This window comes from Bufo bufo, chromosome 3 (assembly GCF_905171765.1).
Source record: "Bufo bufo chromosome 3, aBufBuf1.1, whole genome shotgun sequence".
In the NCBI taxonomy this organism is placed as follows: domain Eukaryota; kingdom Metazoa; phylum Chordata; class Amphibia; order Anura; family Bufonidae; genus Bufo; species Bufo bufo.
The window spans coordinates 614,952,481-614,978,392 of record NC_053391.1 but is presented as its reverse complement, the minus strand read 5'-3'; the positions used below and the strand labels follow the sequence as shown (position 1 = coordinate 614,978,392).

General features: G+C 42.6%; 1 protein-coding gene across 11 annotated transcripts in view; it reads left to right on the top strand.

The window, feature by feature from the left end:
- The window catches only part of NEK5 (NIMA related kinase 5), a 103,032-nt gene that overhangs the window by 12,900 nt on the left and 64,220 nt on the right, over positions 1-25,912 (top strand). For 10 of the 11 annotated variants that reach the window (XM_040426060.1, XM_040426067.1, XM_040426065.1 and 7 more), the window contains exons 2-3: positions 21,685-21,821; positions 24,384-24,480. In XM_040426060.1, the coding sequence (XP_040281994.1) occupies positions 21,705-21,821; positions 24,384-24,480 (214 nt within the window). In that variant the 5' untranslated portion in view covers positions 21,685-21,704. Of the gene's footprint in view, positions 1-6,512; positions 6,607-21,684; positions 21,822-24,383; positions 24,481-25,912 lie in introns of those variants that run through there. The other variant, XM_040426058.1, reaches the window with a different exon arrangement.

The window sequence follows — 25,912 nt, the reverse complement described above, 5'->3', positions numbered from 1 at the left end:
AAAATGTATTAGGGACTCGTCTACGCAGATGTTTTGCTCAGGGGTATACAAATCTGCAAATTTCTGGTTGAAATGGTCTATGAGGGGCCGAATTTTGTGGAGCCGGTCAAAAGCTGGGTGGCCTCTGGGACGGGAGGTGGTGTTGTCACTAAAGTGCAGGAAACGGAGGATGGCCTCAAATCGTGCCCTGGACATAGCAGCAAAGAACATGGGCATGTGATGAATCGGGTTCGTGGACCAATATGATCGCAATTCATGCTTTTTGGTTAGACCCATGTTGAGGAGAAGGCCCAGAAAAATTTTAAGTTCGGAAACTTGGACTGGTTTCCACCGGAAAGGCTGGGCATAAAAGCTTCCCGGGTTTGCGGTTATAAATTCTGTGGCATACCGGTTTGTTTCTGCCACGACTAAGTCCAAGAGCTCCGCAGTCAAGAACAGCTCAAAAAATCCCAGGGCCGTACTGATCTGAGCCGTCTCAACCCGAACTCCAGACTGGGCGGTGAAAGGGGGAACTACAGGTGCGGCTGAAGTTGGTGACTGCCAATCAGGGTTTGCCAGCACCTCAGGGATTCTAGGGGCTCTACGGGCCTGTCTGTGCGGTGGTTGCGACGGGGTAACTAGTGCACGTGCCACCGTACCAGCTTCAACTGCCCTTCTGGTGCTCGCCACGTCACCATGTTGTACGGCAGTGCTGGTACTAGGTCCAGGAAGGGCTGCGCTGCTGGTGTATGCCTCACCACGTGATCCGGCAGCGACAGCCCCACTCTGCTGCTCTTGAAGCGGATCCTGCACAACCTGTGGTCTAGCGACACGGGGCCGGGTACGCCTGGTGCTGCCAGGGACCTCAACCTCCTCATCCGAACTTTGGGTCAGAGAGCCACTGCTTTCTACAGGTTCATATTCTGACCCGCTAGATTCATCAGATGAGGGTTCCCACTCCTCATCCGACTGGGTCAGCATCCTGTAGGCCTCTTCAGAAGAATACCCCCTGTTTGACATTTTGGACTACTAAATTTAGGGGTATTCCCTGAGACTACCCAAGAAAAAAAGCAAACCTGTCTTACAAAGGGGAGGCTAGCGAAGTACCGGAGGCTGCTGCGGTTGATAAAAAATATCAAAACTGATTTTTTTATCGCCGCAGAGCGTGTAAAGTGAATGTGCAGTGATCAAAAAAAATTTATTTTTTGTCACTGCGGTGGGGCGGGCGTGGGTGAACGCACGTGTGGGCGACCGATCAGGCCTGATCGGGCAAACACTGCGTTTTGGGTGGAGGGCGAACTAAAGTGACACTAATACTATTATAGATCTGACCGTGATCAGTTTTGATCACTTACAGATACTATAAAAGTACAAATGCTGATTAGCGATACGCTAAACAGCGAATAAAAGTGACTGCGGTGCGGTGGGGTGGGCGCTAACTGATCCCTAAACTACCTAACCAAGGGGCCTAAACTATCCTAAAACCTAACAGCCAATACTAGTGAAAAAAAAAAGTGTCAGTTTACACTGATCACTTTTTGTCTTTCACTAAGTGATTGACAGGGGGCGATCAAGGGGTTAATTTGGATGATGGGGGTGATGGATGGTGATCAGGGTCTAAGGGTAGTGTTTGGTGGGTACTCACAGTGATGTCTGCTTCTCTGCTGGATCCAACCGACGAAAAGGACCAGCAGAGAAGCAGAGAAGCCATATAACAGATCATATTTACTAATATGATCTGTTATCTGGCTTGTGATTCGATTTTTTAAAAATCAGCAACCTGCCAGCGACGATCATTGGCTGGCAGGTTGCTGATGCAATAGTCCTTTAACTTTTGCCGGCCCGGCGCGTCCAGGAGGAATGAAACAACCGCCTCCAGGACGCGTCTGTGCGTACAGCGGTCCGGAGGTGGTTAAAGGCTATGTACACTTTCGGGGGCATTTTTAAATGATTGCATTTGACTCATTTTGGGTTAAAAATCATTTTTTTCAATTGATCTTTATTAAAAATGTTCAGCTGTTTCTGAGATGCAAGGGTTAAAGATCAGTCTGTTTTCAAGCTGTAACTTTGTGTTTTCTTTGAATCCCATCATCTGATGGCTCATGTTAAGCTCTTATCTCTGATCTACTGAAACTAGAAGTTGGTCAAATAATCAGAAGAGTTGGAAATCTTTCCATTATACTTTCTGACTGCAGGTTCAGTTTTTGCTTTTGGCTTACAAATACTGGGGTAAAATACTGTGTGAACGAGGCCTAATAACTGGGATCTGAGCATAACGCAGTCTGGTCTCAGTGTCTGTGGTAATGTGATATGTGCTCCTCCATTTTCTAGCAGCTATTATTGTACTACGATTGTACTGTGGTGTTGGTTTTCCAATTCAGAAAGCAATAGTCGGCAGATACACAGAAATTGAAAGCTGTAGAACCAATTGAAAAAATTATTTTTGCCCAACATGAGTAAAATGCAACGGTGTTCATAGCCTTTAAGGAGGAGCTGCCCCCTCTCCTGACAGGTCTGTTTTAGTAACTGCTTGCATTCCTCATGTAATAGCAGTTTTGGAGCATCTATTCTTATGACTCTGTCGTGACATTCTTCTCTTATTCCTGCTAGAAGTTTATGGATACGGGTACAGATGGGTGTAACCAGGTGGGGGGGGGGGGGGTGTCCCTGTACAGTCTGACACTGGCAGCACTGATTGGACAAGGTCAGACTGTGCAAGGACACATCCCTAAGGCCTCATGCACATAAACGTATTTTGTTTCAGTGTCCATTCCTTTTTTTTTTCTTTGCGGATAGGATGCAGACCCATTCATTTCAATGGGTCTGCAAAAAATGTGGACAGCACACCGTATGCTGTCTGCATCAGTATGTCCGTTCCGTAGCCCTGCAAAAAAAATATAACATGTCCTATTCTTGTCCGTTTTAGGCATTGTTACAATGGATCCGCAAAAAAAATAAAACGGATGGCATCTGTTTTTGTTTTTTTCTTTTTTTTCTTTTTGCGGATCGCAAAACACATATGGTCGTGTGCATGTAGCCTAACTGGTAATAACCATCTGTGTCTTTATCCATAAACTTCTAGCAGGAATAAGAGAAGAATGTCACGACATAGCATCATAAGTAAAAATGAATTGTCATTTTATTTTAAATACAATTATTTACTAAAAACAGACATGTCAGGAGTGGGAACGGGTCCTCTTTAAATGTACATGTGTTTCTCAAACAGATAAGAGCTGTACCACTATTACCTCTTATGAAGAGATGCCAGGACCTCATAGGTGTTCATGAGAATAAAAGGTCTGCTTTTTGTTTCCAGCAGCAGCGCCACCCTTCACCATGGGTTGGGTCTGGTACTGCAGCTCCGTTCCATTACCTTGATAGAGCAGATCTGCAATACCAAGATTTTGTTTCCAGTAAAAGAGCAGACCTTTTTCTAATCTCATACAACCCCATTAATCCTCAAACACGCACTTCTCACATTTATCACAATCCTATGAAGTGGGCCGACCCCTTTAATTACATGTACAGCATAGCTGCACAAAGTGTCCTAACTGTATGTTAGCCCCAGTATTATATATATATATATATATATATATATATATATATATATATATATATAAAACAAGAAAAGACACCGCAGCACATCCGTTGGTGAAAAGTAGTGGATCTTTATTCACCCTTGCGACGTTTCAGTCCACTTGCTGGGACTATTATCAAGCAATGCATCATACAGCAGTGTGGGTATTTATGTGAACAAATCAATTAATATACATAAGTGGTAATTAACAACATATATGGAAAAATATACAGTAGAGCATCTCATACATAAATGAGAAAAAACACATAGTGTCTGGAAAGCCGTATAGTCAATCCAGATATTCATATAAAGTACATCCAATATTGTGATCTATCAAAAACATGATAAATTGTATCATGTTTTTGATAGATCACAATATTGGATGTACTTTATATGAATATCTGGATTGACTATACGGCTTTCCAGACACTATGTGTTTTTTCTCATTTATGTATGAGATGCTCTACTGTATATTTTTCCATATATGTTGTTAATTACCACTTATGTATATTAATTGATTTGTTCACATAAATACCCACACTGCTGTATGATGCATTGCTTGATAATAGTCCCAGCAAGTGGACTGAAACGTCGCAAGGGTGAATAAAGATCCACTACTTTTCACCAACGGATGTGCTGCGGTGTCTTTTCTTGTTTTATATCACACACCTTGGTAAGGTGTTTACACCGCTGGCACCCATCGGTTTGTTACAAGGAGTGCTGCCCTGATTCTACACAGTCTATATATATATATATATATATATATATATATATATATACAATGCTCAAAAAAATAAAGGGAACACTTAAACAACACAATGTAACTCCAAGTCAATCACACTTCTGTGAAATCAAACTGTCCACTTAGGAAGCAACACTGAGTGACAATCAATTTCACATGCTGTTGTGCAAATGGGATAGACAACAGGTGGAAATTATGGGCAATTAGCAAGACACCCCCAATAAAGGAGTGGTTCTGCAGGTGGTGACCACAGACCACTTCTCAGTTCCTATGCTTCCTGGCTGATGTTTTGGTCACTTTTGAATGCTGGCGGTGCTTTCACTCTAGTGGTAGCATGAGACGGAATCTACAACCCACACAAGTGGCTCAGGTAGTGCAGCTTATCCAGGATGGCACATCAATGCGAGCTGTGGCAAGAAGGTTTGCTGTGTCTGTCCGCGTAGTGTCCAGAGCATGGAAGCGCTACCAGGAGACAAGCCAGTACATCAGGAGACGTGGAGGAGGCCGTAGGAGGGCAACAACCCAGCAGCAGGACCGCTACCTCCGCCTTTGTGCAAGGAGGAACAGGAGGAGAACTGCCAGAGCCCTGCAAAATGACCTCCAGCAGGCCACAAATGTGCATGTGTTTGCTCAAACGGTCAGAAACAGACTCCATGAGGGTGATATGAGGGCCCGACGTCCACAGGTGGGGGTTGTGCTTACAGCCCAACACCGTGCAGGACGTTTGGCATTTGCCAGAAAACACCAAGATTGGCAAATTCGCCACTGGCGCCCTGTGCTCTTCACAGATGAAAGCAGGTTCACACTGAGCACATGTGACAGACGTGACAGAGTCTGGAGACGCCGTGGAGAACGTTCTGCTGCCTGCAACATCCTCCAGCATGACCGGTTTGGCATTGGGTCAGTAATGGTGTGGGCTGGCATTTCTTTGGAGGGCCGCACAGCCCTCCATGTGCTCGCCAGAGGTAGCCTGACTGCCATTAGGTACCGAGATGAGATCCTCAGACCCCTTGTGAGACCATATGCTGGTGTGGTTGGCCCTGGGTTCCTCCTAATGCTAGACCTCATGTCGCTGGAGTGTGTCAGCAGTTCCTGCAAGACGAAGGCATTCATGCTATGGACTGGCCCGCCCGTTCCCCAGACCTGAATCCAATTGAGCACATCTGGGACATCATGTCTTGCTCTATCCACCAACGTCACGTTGCACCACAGACTGTCCAGGAGTTGGCAGATGCTTTAGTCCAGGTCTGGGAGGAGATCCCTCAGGAGACCGTCCGCCACCTCATCAGAGCATGCACAGGCGTTGTAGGGAGGTCAAACAGGCACGTGGAGGCCACACACACTACTGAGCCTCATTTTGACTTGTTTTAAGGACATTACATCATAGTTGGATCAGCCTGTAGTGTGTTTTTCCACTTTAATTTTGAGTGTGACTCCAAATCCAGACCTCCATGGGTTAAAAAATTTGATTTCCATATTTTTTTTTGGGTGATTTTGTTGTCAGCACATTCAACTATGTAAAGAACAAAGTATTTCAGAAGAATATTTTATTAATTCAGATCTAGGATGTGTTATTTTTGTGTTCCCTTTATTTTTTTGAGCAGTGTATATATATATATATATATATATATCTCCAGCTGTTATGAAACTACTACTCCCAGCATGCTGTAACAGTATATAGGAGAGTTCACATCTCCTTTTCATTTTCCGTTCTTCTGATCTGTCAGACTAACAGAAAAAAAAACAGGATCCTGTGCATCACGTATGGACTTTGGCATCCGTTTGAGCCATTCCCATTAGAGATACATTTCTATTGCATTCAGTACTTTTTTTCCCATCTGACGGATCTCTGACGAAAATGGCTCAAATGGATGCAAATGTGCAACAGAGAGGTTTTTGTTTTTTTACAGGACCCTGTTTTTTTCTGTTCTTCTGATGGATCAGAAGAACTGAAAATGTGAAACAGAGACGTGAACTCTCCCTATGTCAGGGTATGCTGGGAGTAGTAGTACGGCAACGGCTGGAGCGCTGCTCTATACGGTAATGCTATATACGGTTTTGTATATTCCATATACAATATAAAAATTGGACTTTTGGCGTGATGAACCTGAGGAAGCTTTGTAACCAGTCCTGGTAGAACCGGTGTCTCTGTTCTTGGTTTTCCTGTTTATCTGTGTAAAGTGACACCCTGGGGGAGGAAGCTGCAGGTGAATGCAGGACTACACCCCCCATGATGCATCTGGAGAGGGCTGGCTGCTCGGGCACCTGTAGAGAAGCTTGTGCTGTATTGTGATCACCCTGCGTCCCGGTGAGTAGGTGATGGGGGTGTCTGGGGTGTGATGTGCCGGTGTTATACAGAGGATGAGTGATTGATGTACTGGCAGCATTAGGGTGAGATGGCGGAGGTCAGGCACTTCTGGAGGTGCTTTCTATATGTTGTGTCCTGTATCCCTGGGAACTGAAGGAGGAGCAGTCAGGAGCTAATGCCGGGAGCAGGAGGCATCCAGCTGTAGATAAAGGGCACAGGGAAAGCAAAGATCTCCAGAAGCTAGAAGTCCTCCACACACAATTTCCAGAATTGGTTACTCATTTCTTAAATGTATCTGTTTCTGGGACAGCTGGGTGACTACCCATTCAGCTAGAGTTACAGCCTCTACAAAAATAGTCCCTCAGCTTTCCTAGATGCTTGACTACGATAAAAAGGTGACATTCAGAATTTAGGAAAAGATGGGTTTTAATCCCTATGTGAGCCTCAAAAAACGATAAAACCCAGAACAGAATATGATAGAATAATTGAATAGAGATGTTAGCAACTTAAAGGGGTTGTCCACCTTTTAGATATTGATGATATATCCTCTGGATAGGTCATCAATATAAATTTGGTGGGGGTCTGACACTCGGCACCCCATGATCAGCTGTTTGGATGGAGCTGGAAGCAGAAGACGTAGAGCAGCTCAGCTCTCATTCAAGTGAATGTAAAGGTGGAGGAGCCTTCTGCTTCCGACTCCATTCACTGTTATGTGCTGCAAACAGCATCGATGGCACTTTGGACAACCCCCGATCTGATATTGATGACCGGTCATTAATATCTAAAAGGTGGACAACCCCTTTTTTAAATATGACAAGGACCATCCCTAACTGGAGATATTATTAAATGGAAAGCTCTGGGGATTATCCCATAAAAAGTATTTATCATCTATCCACAGGATGATTGCGGGGGCCACACAGCTAGGACCCCCAACAATCACTAGAACGGGGGGTCCCAGGCTCCTGTTGTGGAAGAGGTTGAATGGAGCCATAATCGTGCATGCACGCTGCCATTCATCCAATCTGTAGGGAACTGCAGAGATGGTCAAGCGTTGTACATGGCTATCTCCATCAGTCCCATAGACTTTGCATGGATTGGAAGTGCACATGTGTGACCCCCGCTCCATCCAAACGCCACAGGGGTTCAGGCTCACAGCAGCGGGGCCCCCAGCATTCATACATTTATCAAAAGCTAATTAGTGGAGATGCAGGGTGTCAGACCCTCACAGATCAGATATGAATGGTCTGTTCTAGGTAAAAGGTATGTTCACGCTGGATGTAATGTTGTGTTTGAAAAATCCACGTAAAGCATGTAAATAAAGCTAAAAGGGGTATTCAGGTCATGCACAGGATAGGGGTTAACTATTAGATTGGTGGGAGTCCTGCCACTGGGACCACCACAGATCACAAGAACAGGAACGCTGTTTCCTTCTCCACAGTCTAGAGAGAGATATAGCCGTGATGAATGAAGGATGTCTGCCCTGCTTCACTATGCCGATACTCGGAGGCGGAGTGGCCATAGACCCTACAGGGAATTTTGTGGTGGGCCGATGCCCCGGGGGCCACCCAAGCTCTCCTGATGGCGCAGGCCAGGTACATAATGATCTGATGCTTAGCGGCCACAGTTGCCCTCCTTAACTGTATTACCATCCTCATGACTGTGATACAGTTGAATACTGTGGAGAGGGCAGCAGTATTCTGTGGTATTTGATTCTGCTGGAGCAGTATTTTTTGCTGCACTGAGGTATTGCAGGTCCTCTCTACTTCTGCTGCCCCATCTGCTATCCATTTAGTCCCACCTACAACATGGGGACACTTTTCGTTTTTTTTTCCAGGGCCATTTTAACCACCTCCGGACCGCCTAACGCAGGATCGCGTTCCGGAGGTGGCAGCGCTGCGCACAGTCACGCATATACGCGTCATCTCGCGAGACGCGAGACTTCCTGTGAACGCGCGCACACAGGCGCGCGCGCTCACAGGAACGGAAGGTAAGAGAGTTGATCTCCAGCCTGCCAGCGGCGATCGTTCGCTGGCAGGCTGGAGATGTGTTTTTTTTAACCCCTAACAGGTATATTAGACGCTGTTTTGATAACAGCGTCTAATATACCTGCTACCTGGTCCTCTGGTGGTCCCCTTTGTTTGGATCGACCACCAGAGGACACAGGTAGCTCAGTAAAGTAGCACCAAGCACCACTACACTACACTACACCCCCCCCCCGTCACTTATTAACCCCTTATTAGCCCCTGATCACCCCTAATCACCCCTGATCACCCCTGATCACCCCATATAGACTCCCTGATCACCCCCCTGTCATTGATTACCCCCCTGTCATTGATCAACCCCCTGTAAAGCTCCATTCAGACGTCCGCATGATTTTTACGGATCCACTGATAGATGGATCGGATCCGCAAAACGCATCCGGACGTCTGAATGAAGCCTTACAGGGGCGTGATCAATGACTGTGGTGATCACCCCATATAGACTCCCTGATCACCCCCCTGTCATTGATTACCCCCCTGTCATTGATCAACCCCCTGTAAAGCTCCATTCAGACGTCCGCATGATTTTTACGGATCCACTGATAGATGGATCGGATCCGCAAAACGCATCCGGACGTCTGAATGAAGCCTTACAGGGGCGTGATCAATGACTGTGGTGATCACCCCATATAGACTCCCTGATCACCCCCCTGTCATTGATTACCCCCCTGTCATTGATTACCCCCCTGTAAAGCTCCATTCAGACGTCCGCATGATTTTTACGGATCCACTGATAGATGGATCGGATCCGCAAAACGCATCCGGACGTCTGAATGAAGCCTTACAGGGGCATGATCAATGACTGTGGTGATCACCCCATATAGACTCCCTGATCACCCCCTGTAAAGCTCCATTCAGATGTCCGCATGATTTTTACGGATGCACTGATACATGGATCGGATCCGCAAAACGCATCCGGTCGTCTGAATGAAGCCTTACAGGGGCATGATCAATGACTGTGGTGATCACCCCCCTGTCATTGATTACCCCCCTGTAAAGCTCCATTCAGATGTCCGCATGATTTTTACGGATGCACTGATAGATGGATCGGATCCGCAAAACGCATCCGGACGTCTGAATGAAGCCTTACAGGGGCATGATCAATGACTGTGGTGATCACCCCATATAGACTCCCTGATCACCCCCCTGTCATTGATTACCCCCCTGTCATTGATTACCCCCCTGTAAAGCTCCATTCAGATGTCCGCATGATTTTTACGGATGCACTGATAGATGGATCGGATCCGCAAAACGCATCCGGACGTCTGAATGAAGCCTTACAGGGGCATGATCAATGACTGTGGTGATCACCCCATATAGACTCCCTGATTACCCCCCTGTCATTGATTACCCCCCTGTAAAGCTCCATTCAGATGTCCGCATGATTTTTACGGATGCACTGATAGATGGATCGGATCCGCAAAACGCATCCGGACGTCTGAATGAAGCCTTACACGGGCGTGATCAATGACTGTGGTTATCACCCCATATAGACTCCCTGATCACCCCCCTGTCATTGATCACCCCCCTGTCATTGATCACCCCCCTGTCATTGATCACCCCCCTGTCATTGATCACCCCCCTGTCATTGATCACCCCCCCTGTCATTGATCACCCCCCTGTCATTGATCACCCCTCTGTAAGGCTCCATTCAGATATTTTTTTGGCCCAAGTTAGCGGAATTTTTTTTTTTTTTTTCTTACAAAGTCTCATATTCCACTAACTTGTGTCAAAAAATAAAATCTCACATGAACTCACCATACCCCTCACGGAATCCAAATGCGTAAAATTTTTTAGACATTTATATTCCAGACTTCTTCTCACGCTTTAGGGCCCCTAGAATGCCAGGGCAGTATAAATACCCCACATGTGACCCCATTTCGGAAAGAAGACACCCCCAGGTATTCCGTGAGGGGCATATTGAGTCCATGAAAGATTGAAATTTTTGTCCCAAGTTAGCGGATCGGGAGACTTTGTGAGAAAAAAATTAAAAATATCAATTTCCGCTAACTTGTGCCAAAAAAAAAAAATTTCTATGAACTCGCCATGCCCCTCATTGAATACCTTGGGGTGTCTTCTTTCCAAAATGGGGTCACATTTGGGGTATTTATACTGCCCTGGCATTCTAGGGGCCCCAAAGCGTGAGAAGAAGTCTGGTATCCAAATGTCTAAAAATGCCCTCCTAAAAGGAATTTGGGCACCTTTGCGCATCTAGGCTGCAAAAAAGTGTCACACATCTGGTATCGCCGTACTCAGGAGAAGTTGGGGAATGTGTTTTGGGGTGTCATTTTACATATACCCATGCTGGGTGAGAGAAATATCTTGGTCAAATGCCAACTTTGTATAAAAAAAATGGGAAAAGTTGTCTTTTGCCAAGATATTTCTCTCACCCAGCATGGGTATATGTAAAATGACACCCCAAAACACATTCCCCAACTTCTCCTGAATACGGCGATACCACATGTGTGACACTTTTTTGCAGCCTAGGTGGGCAAAGGGGCCCATATTCCAAAGAGCACCTTTAGGATTTCACAGGTCATTTACCTACTTACCACACATTAGGGCCCCTGGAAAATGCCAGGGCAGTATAACTACCCCACAAGTGACCCCATTTTGGAAAGAAGACACCCCAAGGTATTCCGTGAGGGGCATGGCGAGTTCCTAGAATTTTTTATTTTTTGTCACAAGTTAGTGGAAAATGCTTATTTTTTTTTTTTTTTTTTTTTTCATACAAAGTCTCATATTCCACTAACTTGTGACAAAAAATAAAAACTTCCATGAACTCACTATGCCCATCAGCGAATACCTTGGGGTCTCTTCTTTCCAAAATGGGGTCACTTGTGGGGTAGTTATACTGCCCTGGCATTCTAGGGGCCCAAATGTGTGGTAAGGAGTTTGAAATCAAATTCTGTAAAAAATGACCTGTGAAATCCGAAAGGTGCTCTTTTGAATATGGGCCCCTTTGCCCACCTCGGCTGCAAAAAAGTGTCACACATCTGGTATCTCCGTAATCGGGAGAAGTTGGGGAATGTGTTTTGGGGTGTCATTTTACATATACCCATGCTGGGTGAGAGAAATATCTTGGCAAAAGACAACTTTTCCCATTTTTTTATACAAAGTTGGCATTTGACCAAGATATTTATCTCACCCAGCATGGGTATATGTAAAAAGACACCCCAAAACACATTCCTCAACTTCTCCTGAATACAGAGATACCAGATGTGTGACACTTTTTTGCAGCCTAGGTGGGCAAAGGGGCCCACATTCCAAAGAGCACCTTTCGGATTTCACAGGTCATTTACCTACTTACCACACATTTGGGCCCCTAGAATGCCAGGGCAGTATAACTACCCCACAAGTGACCCCATTTTGGAAAGAAGAGACCCCAAGGTATTCGCTGATGGGCATAGTGAGTTCATGGAAGTTTTTATTTTTTGTCACAAGTTTGTGGAATATGAGACTTTGTATGAAAAAAAAAAAAAAATCATCATTTTCCACTAACTTGTGACAAAAAATAAAAAATTCTAGGAACTCGTCATGCCCCTCACGGAATACCTTGGGGTGTCTTCTTTCCAAAATGGGGTCACTTGTGGGGTAGTTATACTGCCCTGGTATTCTAGGGGCCCAAATGTGTGGTAAGGAGTTTGAAATCAAATTCAGTAAAAAATGACCTGTGAAATCCGAAAGGTGCTCTTTGGAATATGGGCCCCTTTGCCCACCTAGGCTGCAAAAAAGTGTCACACATCTGGTATCCCCGTACTCAGGAGAAGTTGAGGAATGTGTTTTGGGGTGTCTTTTTACATATACCCATGCTGGGTGAGATAAATATCTTGGTCAAATGACAACTTTGTATAAAAAAATGGGAAAAGTTGTCTTTTGCCAAGATATTTCTCTCACCCAGCATGGGTATATATAAAATGACACCCCAAAACACATTCCCCACCTTCTCCTGAGTACGGAGATACCAGATGTGTGACACTTTTTTGCAGCCTAGGTGGGCAAAGGGGCCCATATTCCAAAGAGCACCTTTCGGATTTCACAGGTCATTTTTTACAGAATTTGATTTCAAACTCCTTACCACACATTTGGGCCCCTAGAATGCCAGGGCAGTATAACTACCCCACAAGTGACCCCATTTTGGAAAGAAGAGACCCCAAGGTATTCGCTGATGGGCATAGTGAGTTCATAGAACTTTTTATTTTTTGTCACAAGTTAGTGGAATATGAGACTTTGTAAGGAAAAAAAAAAAAAAATCATCATTTTCCGCTAACTTGTGACAAAAAATAAAAAGTTCTATGAACTCACTATGCCCATCAGCGAATACCTTAGGGTGTCTACTTTCAGAAATAGGGTCATTTGTGGGGTGTTTGTACTGTCTGGGCATTGTAGAACCTCAGGAAACATGACAGGTGCTCAGAAAGTCAGAGCTGCTTCAAAAAGCGGAAATTCACATTTTTGTACCATAGTTTGTAAACGCTATAACTTTTACCCAAACCATTTTTTTTTTACCCAAACATTTTTTTTTTATCAAAGACATGTAGAACTATAAATTTAGAGCAAAATTTCTATATGGATGTCGTTTTTTTTGCAAAATTTTACAACTGAAAGTGAAAAATGTCATTTTTTTGCAAAAAAATCGTTAAATTTCGATTAATAACAAAAAAAGTAAAAATGTCAGCAGCAATGAAATACCACCAAATGAAAGCTCTATTAGTGAGAAGAAAAGGAGGTAAAATTCATTTGGGTGGTAAGTTGCATGACCGAGCAATAAACGGTGAAAGTAGTGTAGGTCAGAAGTGTAAAAAGTGGCCTGGTCTTTCAGGGTGTTTAAGCACTGGGGGCTGAGGTGGTTAAGTTCCCAATCCGCCCCTGCCGCTACTGAGGGGAGGGAAGTACTGAGCATGTTTGTCCGTTTCTAAATGCAGGAGAAGGTGGACCAGAAGGATAAACAGTAGGGGGCGCTACCAGAGAGGAAAATATAATGTAGATTTTAAAAAAAAAACTAACCATATTTTTATTGCATGTATATTCCAATAATACTTCATTTGGAATGCCCTATTCATTGCATAGTAATATTTTTCTTGGGAAAACTCCTTTATTATGGATCAACTAGAGGAAGTGAAGTATACAATGTGATGTCATTTCTGTTTGGCTATGTCTAGATCTTGAATGGAGAGGTAATATGCATAATTACTGTTATCGGTAGACTATATTTTCATAATAAATTGTGGCCGCACCTTAATCTGCATTTTACTGGACGTTGCAATTCCTGTAATGAAATAATTCATTCTGGCACAGAGTTCATGCAAAACAGTAAATCCCTGCAAAATTTAGCTATAACATGCCAGTCTCGCTTACCATAACCATCCGGTATTAAAAGGTGCAATACATTCCAACTACATATGTACAGTAGTCTGTACAGCAGACGTGGGTATCAATGTGCCGCCTTATAGTGCTTCATGCTATGCTGAGGCCAAGGGTGACTTTTTTAATTAAAGTTTTGGCCACTTAAAATATTCTACAGTTTTCAAACCAGCACCTGGATCTGAATACTTTTATAATTGCATGTAATTAAAAATTTACTATAGCCACTGAGTTATTCAATAAATGTATCTGTATAGCGCCACCTACTGTTTGTTTTTTCTTATCTCTTTGCCCGGCTCACTGAAAAGGCCGCACATGCTCAGTTTCATCCTTCAACTGCCTTCTGAGCTGTGATAGGAAGAGAGCTGCAGCAGAAAGGACACGCCTGGCCTCAGTCATGCCCATATACATCAGTATACCTGTGGTATAGAATAACTTAGTAGCCGTCTCTGTTCTACACTCAAGAATGGGGGTCCCAAACACCAGTTTAGGAGCAGTTTAAATGGTCACGCATGTGCACTGCCGCTCCATTCAATATATATGGGACTGACGGAGATATCTGAGCACTGAACTAGGCTATGTATAGATTTTTAATGGAGAGGTAATATGCATAATTACTGTTATCGGTAGACTATATTTTCATAATAAATTGTGGCCGCACCTTAATCTGCATTTTATTGGACGTTGCGATTCCCGTAATAAAATAATTCATTCTGACACAGAGTTCATGCAAAACAGTAAATCCCTGCAAAATTTAGCTATAACATGCCAGTCTCGCTTACCATAACCATCCGGTATTAAAAGGTGCAATACATTCCAACTACATATGTACAGTAGTCTGTACAGCAGACGTGGGTATCAATGTGCCGCCTTATAGTGCTTCATGCTATGCTGAGGCCAAGGGTGACTTTTTTAATTAAAGTTTTGGCCACTTAAAATATTCTACAGTTTTCAAACCAGCACCTGGATCTGAATACTTTTATAATTGCATGTAATTAAAAATTTACTATAGCCACTGAGTTATTCAATAAATGTATCTGTATAGCGCCACCTACTGTTTGTTTTTTCTTATCTCTTTGCCCGGCTCACTGAAAAGGCCGCACATGCTCAGTTTCATCCTTCAACTGCCTTCTGAGCTGTGATAGGAAGAGAGCTGCAGCAGAAAGGACACGCCTGGCCTCAGTCATGCCCATATACATCAGTATACCTGTGGTATAGAATAACTTAGTAGCCGTCTCTGTTCTACACTCAAGAATGGGGGTCCCAAACACCAGTTTAGGAGCAGTTTAAATGGTCACGCATGTGCACTGCCGCTCCATTCAATATATATGGGACTGACGGAGATATCTGAGCACTGAACTAGGCTATGTATAGATTTTTAATGGAGAGGTAATATGCATAATTACTGTTATCGGTAGACTATATTTTCATAATAAATTGTGGCCGCACCTTAATCTGCATTTTATTGGACGTTGCGATTCCCGTAATAAAATAATTCATTCTGACACAGAGTTCATGCAAAGCAGTAATTTCCTGCAAAGTTTTGTTATAACATGCCAGTCTCGCTTACCATAACCATCAGGTATTAAAAGGCGCAATACATTCCAACTGCATATGTACAGTAATGTGTACAGCAGACATGGGTATCAATGTGCCGCCTTATAGTGCTTCATGCTATGCTGAAAACTGGAGATTTTCTTCCCTGTAAGCAACGCCACAATATTTTTCCTGATGAATTTGCATGGAATTCAATAGAAAAATAAGTCTGCGTGTCTCCTAATGTAATAGGGGGTGTATGGAGGTACAGTAAGGACCCATGCATGTTTATTGATACCTTCAATAGAGGCAGACCACATGACTGCTTTGGGGCCTGGGAAGGTAGAGGGGGGTTTAGGTTGGGGCGCTGAGCAACTTCTCTCTCCCATGTGAAAGCACTTTCATGCAACTACCACTAGGATGAGATCAGTGCAAACAGATGATTACAGATTCCATTTCAGACAATCGTAACCGCATAGAGTCCTACGCATTGAGCTCCCCCTAGTGGTGACTGCAGGCAGCCAGCTTTTTAATAGATGGGAAGCAGGAGATTTATCAAAGCATTTATGCTAGTTGTCTGGCATTATTACTTTGAGAAATATGGTGTTCAGAATGAGCGCAATATTTATGAATCACCAAGAAATCAGAAAAAGTGGGTGAGGCCAAGGGTGACTTTTTTTAATTCAAATTTTGTCCGCTAAAAGGGGTTGTGCCACAAAAAATATTCTACAGTTTTCAAACCAGCACCTGGATCTGATTGCTTTTATAATTGCATGTAATAAAAAAATTTGTAGAGCCACTGAGTTATTCAATAATGTATCTGTATAGCGCCACCTGCAGTTTGTTTTTTCTTATTTCTTTGTCCGGCTCACTGAGAAGGCCTCACATGCTCAGTTTCATCCTTCAACTGCCTCCTGAGCTGTGATAGGAAGAGAGCTGCAGCAGAAAGGACACGCCTGGCCTCAGTCATGCCCATATACATCAGTATACCTGTGGTATAGAATAACTTAGTAGCCGTCTCTGTTCTACACTCGAGAATGGGGGTCCCAAACACCAGTTTAGGAGCAGTTTAAATGGTCACGCATGTGCACTGCCGCTCCATTCAATGTATATAGGACTGACGGAGATATCTGAGCACTGTACTGGGCTATGTATAGATCTTGAATGGAGAGGTAGTATGCATGTTTGACCAATGCCAAAACGCCTCCGAAATAGGGGACTTGGGACCGTTCTAGTGATCAGTAGGGTTCTCAGCTGTGGGTCCCCAGTGATCACACATTTATCAACCATACAAAGCACAACATGCTTGTTTTTTCTCAATAGGATCCCATTTGCGACATATTTTACCCTATGCTTATACAGTGGGATATGTCGCAGCCTTCTGTTGGAGGTATGTGTCAGGGGAGCCTCCCAAATTATACCTACAGGGTAAAGTGGTGATTGAGTTATTATTTTTTTCCTTGCAGTACTTGGTCACTATTTTTCATCAGTATTTGTAAGCCAAAGCCTGGAGCAGAACCTACAGAAACGTATATTAGAAATATCTCTTCTGTGTTTTGGACCCATTCCTGGCTCTACAAATACCGATTCCAAATACTGACCATGTGAATGTGGCCTAAAAGTCCTCTCCATGCTGTGCGCACATAGTGAAGTCCTCAATATTCATAAACTGCCCGCTACCTATCCCGATCACTGAATCCTCTTGTAATTAAAAATTAAGAAGACAATCCTGTTAAATATTCAATGAAGTCTCACTATGGCCGTTATAAATAGAGATGAGTGAAGTTTTAGAAAATTTGATTCGACTGCTTCGTGATGAATTACTTCAAGTAGCGGCTGCAATGACAGGCATCTAAGTGTAAAATTAACATTTAAAAAAATGAAATCATACTTTACCGCCTCCATTTGCTCGCGACGGCACGCGCAAGATTTTGGCAAGATCTTCAATCAAGATGGCAGTGGCCGGCCCGTCGCGAGCAGATGGAGGAGGTAAGTTTGATTTTTTTTTGTTAGTTTTTTTTTTTACACTATTTCAGGTAATAGACTCACTACCATGAAGCACGAGGAAATTCGGCTTCACGGCGAATCGAATTTATCCTGAAATTCGGATCGAATTCCACTTCGATAGAAACTTTTAAATACATAAAGGGAATCAACAAGGTGAAAGAGGAAAGAATATTTAAAAGAAGAAAAACTGCTACAAGAGGACATCGTTTTAAATTAGAGGGGCAAAGGTTTAACAGTAATATCAGGAAGTATTACTTTACTGAGAGAGTAGTGGATGCATGGAATAGCCTTCCTGCAGAAGTGGTAGCTGCAAATACAGTGGAGGAGTTTAAGTATGCATGGGATAGGCATAAGGCCATCCTTCATATAAGATAGGGCCAGGGGCAATTCATAGTATTCAGTATATTGGGCAGACTAGATGGGCCAAATGGTTCTTATCTGCCGACACATTCTATGTTTCTATCTCTAATTATAATGCAGGGAACATTTACATTGACCTCTTAAAGGGGTTTTCTCACTTCATCAAAAAGCATTTATCATGTAGAGAAAGTTAATACAAGCCACTTACTAATGTATTGTGATGGTCCATATTGCCTCCTTTGCTGGCTGGATACACTGCTAATTCTCAAAGGTTGCGGCCACCGCTGCAGCGCAGATACGAAGTGGCTAGGACGGGAGGTGCTGCACATGAGTGCCTATGTGCACTCCCACGGTCCCGGCCAGCAGAGAGGCCGGCGCTTTTTCCTATAGTCTGCAAGCATGTCCACTGCTGCTGGATTACAGGGTGGTCGTAACCATGGATACGAGCAGAGTATTATGTGATGGAAAAATTAATCCAGCCAGCAAAGAAGGCAATATTGACAATCACAATACATTAGTAAGTGCCTTGTTTTAGCCTTCTCTACATAATAATTGCCATGTTATGAGGTGACACAACCCCTTTAACCCCTTAACGCAGAACGCCGTACATGCACGGCAGTATGATCGGGCTGGCACCGGAGCGGTGCGCGCCCCATCACTGCAGGGGTCCGGCAGTCCCTGATAGCCGGGCCCCTGCTGTATCCGCCGGCATCGCTGTTTAACCCCTTCTATGCCACGGACCGCGCTGACCGCGACATAGAAGTGGTTTGCGGCGGGTGAAGCAGGGTGACAAGGCAGCCCGATGCCGTGCAGAGGCTGCCCAATGCCTTGCACGGCATCTGGAACTGCCTTCTACGGGTTCCGAGGAGATCCAGCCTCAGGCCCATCTCCTAGGCAACCTGTTTGTGTACAACTCACTGTAGTACACGAACAGGCAATGGATTACAATACAGATGAATAAAAAAAATTAAGAAAACGCCCCTTTCCCCTGATTTTATAATAAAAAATAGAAAAAAAAAGTAAAACTGCACATATTAGGTATCGCCACGTCCGTAACGACCGGCTCTATAAATATATCACATTGCCCACCCAGTCCGATAGACACCATAAAAAATAAAAACTGTGTTAATCACCTTACATCACTAAAAGTGCAACACCAAGCGATCAAAAAGGCGTATGCCCCCAGAAATAGTACTAATCTAACCATCACCTCATCCCGCAAAAAATGAGCCCCTACATAGGACAATTGCCCAAAAAATAAAAATAAATATGGCTCTCAGACTATGGAGACACTAAAACATGATTTATTTATTTTTTTCAAAAATGATATTAGTGTATTAAACTAAAATAAATAATAAAAAGTATACATATTAGGTATCACCGTGTCCGTAACAACCTTCTCTATAAAAATATCACATGATTTAACCCCTCAGGTAAACACCGTAAAAATAAAAAATAAAAACAATGTCAAAAAGCCATAAGAAATGTAATAGCAATTGTGTTAAATGTAAAAAATTAAATAAAAATTAAAGTATACATAATAGGTATCGCCACGTCCATAAAAACCTGCTCTATAAAAATACCACATGATCTAACCCCTCAGATGAACACCGTAAAAAAAAGAAAATTGTGTAAAAAAGCGCCTTTTTTGTCACCTTATATCACAAAAAGTGTAATAGCAAGCGATCAAAAAAATCATACGCACCCCAAAATTGTACCAATCAAACAGTCATCTCATCCCGCAAAAATGATACCCTACCTAAGAGAATCTCCCAAAAAATTAAAAAAACTATGGCTTTCAGACTTTGGTGACACTAAAACATGATTTTTTTTTTTGTTTCAAAAATGATATTAGTGTATAAAACTAAAATAAATAATAAAAAGTATAAATATTAGGTATCACCGTGTCCGTAACAACCTTCTCTATAAAAATATCACATTATTTAACCCCTCAGGTGAACACCGTAAAAAAATATATAAAAACAGTGTCAAAAAGCCATAAAAAGTGTAATAGCAAGCGATCAAAAAGTCATATGCACCCCAAAATTGTACCAATCAAACCGTCATCTCATACAGAAACAATGAGACATAAGACATTCTCTCAAAAAATAAAAGAAAACTATGGCTTTCAGAATATGGAGACATAAAAAAATCCTTTTTGACTGTCATATTTGGTATTGTCGCGTCCGTAACAACCTGCTCTATAAAAATAGCTCATGATCTAACCTGTCAGATGAACGTTATAAATAACAAAAAATAAAAACAGTGGCAAAACAGCTATTTTTTTGTCACCTTGCCTCACAAAAAGTGTAATATAGAGCAACCAAAAATCATCTGTACCCTAAAATAGTACCAACAAAACTGCCAGCTTGTCCCGTAGTTTCCAAAATGGGGTCACTTTTTTTTTGTAGTTTCTGCTCTAGGGGTGCATCAGGGGGTCTTCAAATTTGACATAACAAGTTAAAATTATCCCATTGAAATCTGCCCTCCAAAAACCATATGGTGTTCCTTCTGCGCCCTGCCGTGTGGCCATACAGCAGTTTTTGACCACATATGGGGTGTTTCTGTAAACTACAGAATCAGGGCAATAAATATTGAGTTTTGTTTGGCTGTTAACCCTTGCTTTGTTAGCGGATAAAAATGATTAAAATGGAAAATCTGCCAAAAAAGTTAAATTCTGAAATTGCATATCCATTTTCAATTAATTCTTGTGGAACACCTAAAGGGTTAAAAAAGTTTGTAAAATCAGTTTTGAATACCTTGAGGTGTATACTTTCTAAAATAGGGTCACTTTTTTGGAGTTTCTACTCTAGGGGTGCATCAGGGGGTCTTCAAATGGGACATGGTGTCAAAAATCCAGTCCATCAAAATCTGCCTTCTAAAAACTGTATGGCATTCCTTTCCTTCTGCGCCCTGCCGTGTGCCCGTACAGCTGTTTACGACTACATATGGGGGTGTTTCTGTAAACTACAGAATCAGGGCAATAAATATAGAGTTTTGTTTGGCTGCTAACCTTTGCTTTGTTAGCGGAAAAAAATGATTAAAATGAAAAATCTGCCAAAAAAGAGAAATTCTGAAATTTCATCTCCATTTTCCATTAATTCTTGTGGAACACCTAAAGGGTTAACAAAGTTTATAAAATCAGTTTTGAATACCTTGAGGGGTGTAGTTTGTAAAATTGGGTCATTTTTGGGTGGTTTCTATTATGTAAGCCTCACAAAGTGACTTCAGACCTGAACTGGTCCTTAAAAAGTGGGTTTTGGAAATTTTCTGAAAAATTTCAAGATTTGCTTCTAAACTTCTTAGCCTTCCGACGTCCCCAAAAAATAAAATGGCATTCACAAAATGATCCAAACAGGAAGTAGACATATGGGGAATGTAAAGTAATAACAATTTTAGGAGGTATCACTATCTGTTTTAAAAGCAGAGAAATTGAAATTTGAAAAGTTGCAAATTTTTCTAAATTTGGGGTAAATTTGGTATTTTTTTATAAATAAAAATAAAATATTTTGATTCAAATTTACCACTGTCATGAAGTACAATATGTGACGAGAAAACAATCTCAGAATAGCTTGGATAAGTAAAAATGTTTTAAAGTTATCACCCACCACATAAAGTGACATATGTCAGATTTGCAAAAATCAGTCTGGTCCTTAAGGTGAAAAACGGCCCGGTCCTTAAGAGGTTAAGAAACGTACAGCGCTGTGTAACCTAACAATGCTTTTTAATATGAAATATTTCTATAAAGTTTTCATTTTCCCTTTAATTAAAGGTCCAGTGTGACAGTAAAACATGAATAACTTTGAAATCATTCGGATGATCGGGGAAGGAGCATTTGGAAAGGCTTTTCTGGCTAAAGGAAAAAATGACAACATCCCATGTGTAATCAAAGAAGTGAATCTCTCCAAGGTGAGCGGCATATTGTATTGTATATGTAGAAGGTCCCAGGCTACGTGAAAAATACAAAAGTAAATTGTCTTGTGGCAATGTCCTCATTTTCTACTGTGTTAGGCCTGGTTCACACAACACGTGTTGGTTTTGAAATCTGCACTGGAATTCCACTGCAAAGTACAGTACAAAGAGTTGCCAACTGTCCCGAATTTGCAGGGCCAATTTGAGCTGTCCCGGGACAAAAATGAGCAAGGCTAACTCTAACACCACCTGTAAGTTGGCATTTTTGGGCAGGGTTTTGGATGCCCCGATTTTTACGAACCAAAAGTTGGTAAAATCGGGGCAAGTATGCAGTACCAGGTATAAGAATGGGGTTATAATAAATATCATTCATTTACAGCATAAAAAATCCACATCTTTCTAGACATGCTGCAGATTTAAAAAGCCCTAGAAAAGGCAACCTTTGGCATTAGAGCTGCTGTAAAACTACAACTCCCAGCATGCACACTTACTTGGCTGTTCTTGTAACTCTCATAGAAGTGAAAGGAGGATTCTGGGAGTTGTAGTTTCACAGTAGATGTAGTGACGGAGGTTGCTGATCCCTACGCTAGTTGGGGGTGTATTCACATGGGCTGGTAGTGTGGCACGTGGTCAAAAATCACATGGCAAAACCATACACATTTCACCGCAAATAGGCATGGTTTTGTGATGGGGTTTTCACTTTAAAGTGCGGTGGCTTTGGGCACAGAAAATGCACCTTATGGAACTGGTTATTTTGCAAATGTCTAATGTATACGGTGAGGCCTTTGGGGGTAAATTCACACTTGATAGATTTGTTGTAGCAATTTCTGCAACTGGCCCATTCATCTGAATGGGACTTAGAGAAACTCATGTGTTTTCTGCCATTCAAAAGAAAAGAGCCAGTTTTCCGTTGCATAAATTTCTACTGTAAACCGGCCACAAGTGAACATATCCCTAAAGGGGTTATTCCACAAATAAAAAAACAGCATAATACACATCGTTATTTTAGCTATATTAGTGCAATAAATGCTGCTCTCCAGTGTAGTTTTCAGGTTTTTTCTCTCTTTCTTAGGGCTCATTCACACGACCGTTTGTACGAGTCCACATTGTTCCGCAATTTTGTGGAACAGGTGCGGACCCATTCATTTCAACGAGGCTGCGAAAGATGCGGACAGCACACAGTGTGCTGTCCGCATCCGTGCTTCCGTTCCACGGCCCCGCAAAAAAGATTGTCCGCAATTGCATTTCTATCATAGTACTGGCCATGTGCGGTCCGCAAAATGCACAACGCACACGAGCCGGTATCTGTGTTTTGTGGATCCACAATTTGCGGACTGCAAAACACGTACTGCCAGCTGAATGAGCCCTTACTCACATTATCTGCAGGACTTTTCCCTTCCCTTTCTGTGGGTGGGCAGCAGCTCGTCACATGTGACCGCAAAGCACCTGCATCTCCCAGGAGTGCACTGCAGTCAGTTACCCCTACATAAAAAATACCGCCAACATGCAGCACCAGGAACCCAGTATTAACTAGCACTATGGTATGGAGAGATATAGATACTGAATATATTTCTTAAAGTTTAGAAGTAGAGTTGAATTTTGTCACCTTCTTTACTATGATATCACTACATCAGCAATGGGAGAGGAAGAGGAGCAGGGATCTAACATTAGTCTACTACTGAATGGCAAAAGAAGGTGGACCAGAATGTCAGTCACATGAGAAACAGCAGTAGTGGGAAATGTAACGGACATGAAAAACCTAACAATTGCATAGCAGTATTTTCATGGGATAACCCCTTTAAAGGGAAGCTCCAGCTTCAGAGCCCTGATAGATCAGAAGGAAATTTGAAGTTGTTATTGGTAGCAGTTCCACCACCAGAATTTAGGTTTCCATTTATAGCAGCCTATATTCTGTTAGAAGATTACTAGCTGGTGTATGGAGGAATGCGGTCATTTTATCACGTTCACTACGTTACTATTCAGTCTAAGGGTTATTTTCAGAAAAAGTTTCATTTTACATTTTGCTTAGGCTACTTTCACATATGCGTTTTTGCCTGATCTGGCAGGGACCAACAAAAACGCTTCCGTTTGTGATAATACAACCGGCTGCATCCGTTATGAACAGATCCGGTTGTATTATCTTTAGAATAGCCATGACGGATCCGTCACTAAACCCATTGTAAGTCAATGGGAGCTGGATCAGTTTTCTATTGTGTCCAAGAAAACAGATCCGGCACCATTGACTTGCATTGTGTGTCATCCGTTTTGGTCCGCATTCCATGCCGGACAGAAAAACGCTGCTTGCTGCGTTTTTCTGTCCAGTATGGGAACGCAACCAAATGGAACGGAATGCATTCTGGTGCATTCTGTTCAGTTTTGTCTCCATTGACAATGAAAGGGGACAAAATGGAAGTGTTTTTCTCCGGTATTGAGATCCTATGACGGATCTCAATACCGGAAAAGAAAAACACAGATGTGAAAGTAGCCTTAGTTGAATATTAGCAATTTCAGAACAGATTATGTGAAAATGACTGACATCTGTTCTCTTGTCTTCTGCAGATGGCCAGGAAGGAGAAAGAGGCTTCTCACAAGGAGGTTACCCTCCTGGCTAAGATGAATCACCCAAATATTGTCAAATTTTTCGCATCAGTAGAAGGTTTGTTAATCATTTGCAAGGAGTCAATGAGCCAAGAACTCTACACAGATATAACCAGAACTGGCTTTCCTCCAAAAGCACTTTACATTTAGGAGGAATAAAGCTGCTCTGACGGCTTGATCTTTACTTTCCTAACAGCTCATAAACACTCATAACTTACATGAGTGTTTATGAGCTGTCAGGGAACTAAAAATAAGGGACAGGGGCGGACTGGGAACTTAAAGTGGCCCTGGAAAAAAAATCTAAAAGTGGTCCCATATTGTATGTAGGCAGCAACACCATAGTGCAGCACAAAATACCACTAGTACAGTGCAGAACAATATACTGCCACCCCTGCCACAGTATTCAACTGTATCATAGTCCTAAGGATCGTGATACAGTTGAATGCAGGAGGGCACTTACAGCCGCTGGCCAGGTGCATGAGTACCCGATGCTTCTAGCATTTAGGCTACTTACTTTCACACTAGCGTATTTGCTGGATCTGGCAGGGTCCAGCAAAAACGCTTCCGTTACTGACAATACAACCGTCTGCATCTGTTATGAACGGCTCCGGTTGTATTATCTGTAACATAGCCAAGACGGATCCGTCATGAACTCCAATGAAAGTCAATGGGGGACGGATCTGTTTTCTATTGTGTCAGAGTTAAACGGATCCGTACCCGTTGACCGTTTTTCAGTTTTTCCCAGGACGGAAAGCAAAATACAACATGTTGCGGTTTGCTCTCTGGTCTGGGAACGCAACTAAACGGGACGGAATGCATTTTGGAGCACTCCGTTCAGTTCAGTTTTGTCCCCGTTGACAATGAATGTGGACAAAACTGAAGCGTTTTTTTTCCGGTATTGAGCCCCTATGACGCAACTTAATACCGGAAAACTTTAATGCTATTGTGAAAGTAGCCTAATTAATGCTGAGAGCATCAAATCTTTATGTACCCGGACGGTGGCTGTGAGGAGGGCTCGGTCGGCCCCAGACAGAGCAGCTCTCTGAAGGGTTTCACTAAAGGAGAAGTGACAGACTGTAGATGCAGTGACAAAGAAAGCTGTAGAAGACAAACTGTTGAATTTTTAAAATAAATACCAACTGGAAAAATGTTTTTTAGCGCAAGATAAGTAGAATGCAGCAATAAACAAACTGTCCCCTAAAGCTGCCTATAGCCTTTAACTGTGCCCTTTAAAAACAATGATTGTGTGTAATATATGCTTTTTTTTATCTGCTCTCTGGCTAAATTAGGACTGTCCTTGTTGGGGAACCCCTCTCTACTTTGTTATGGTCCGTTGACCATATCAAAGGGAATTCAAATGAGAATTGGAGGACTATTTCAAAGCATTAGTGTTCCAGTGTTAGTACATATATATATATATATATATATTATTTAAAGGGAACCTGCCACCATGAATTACAACCTAAACTAATGGCAGCATGTTATAGAGC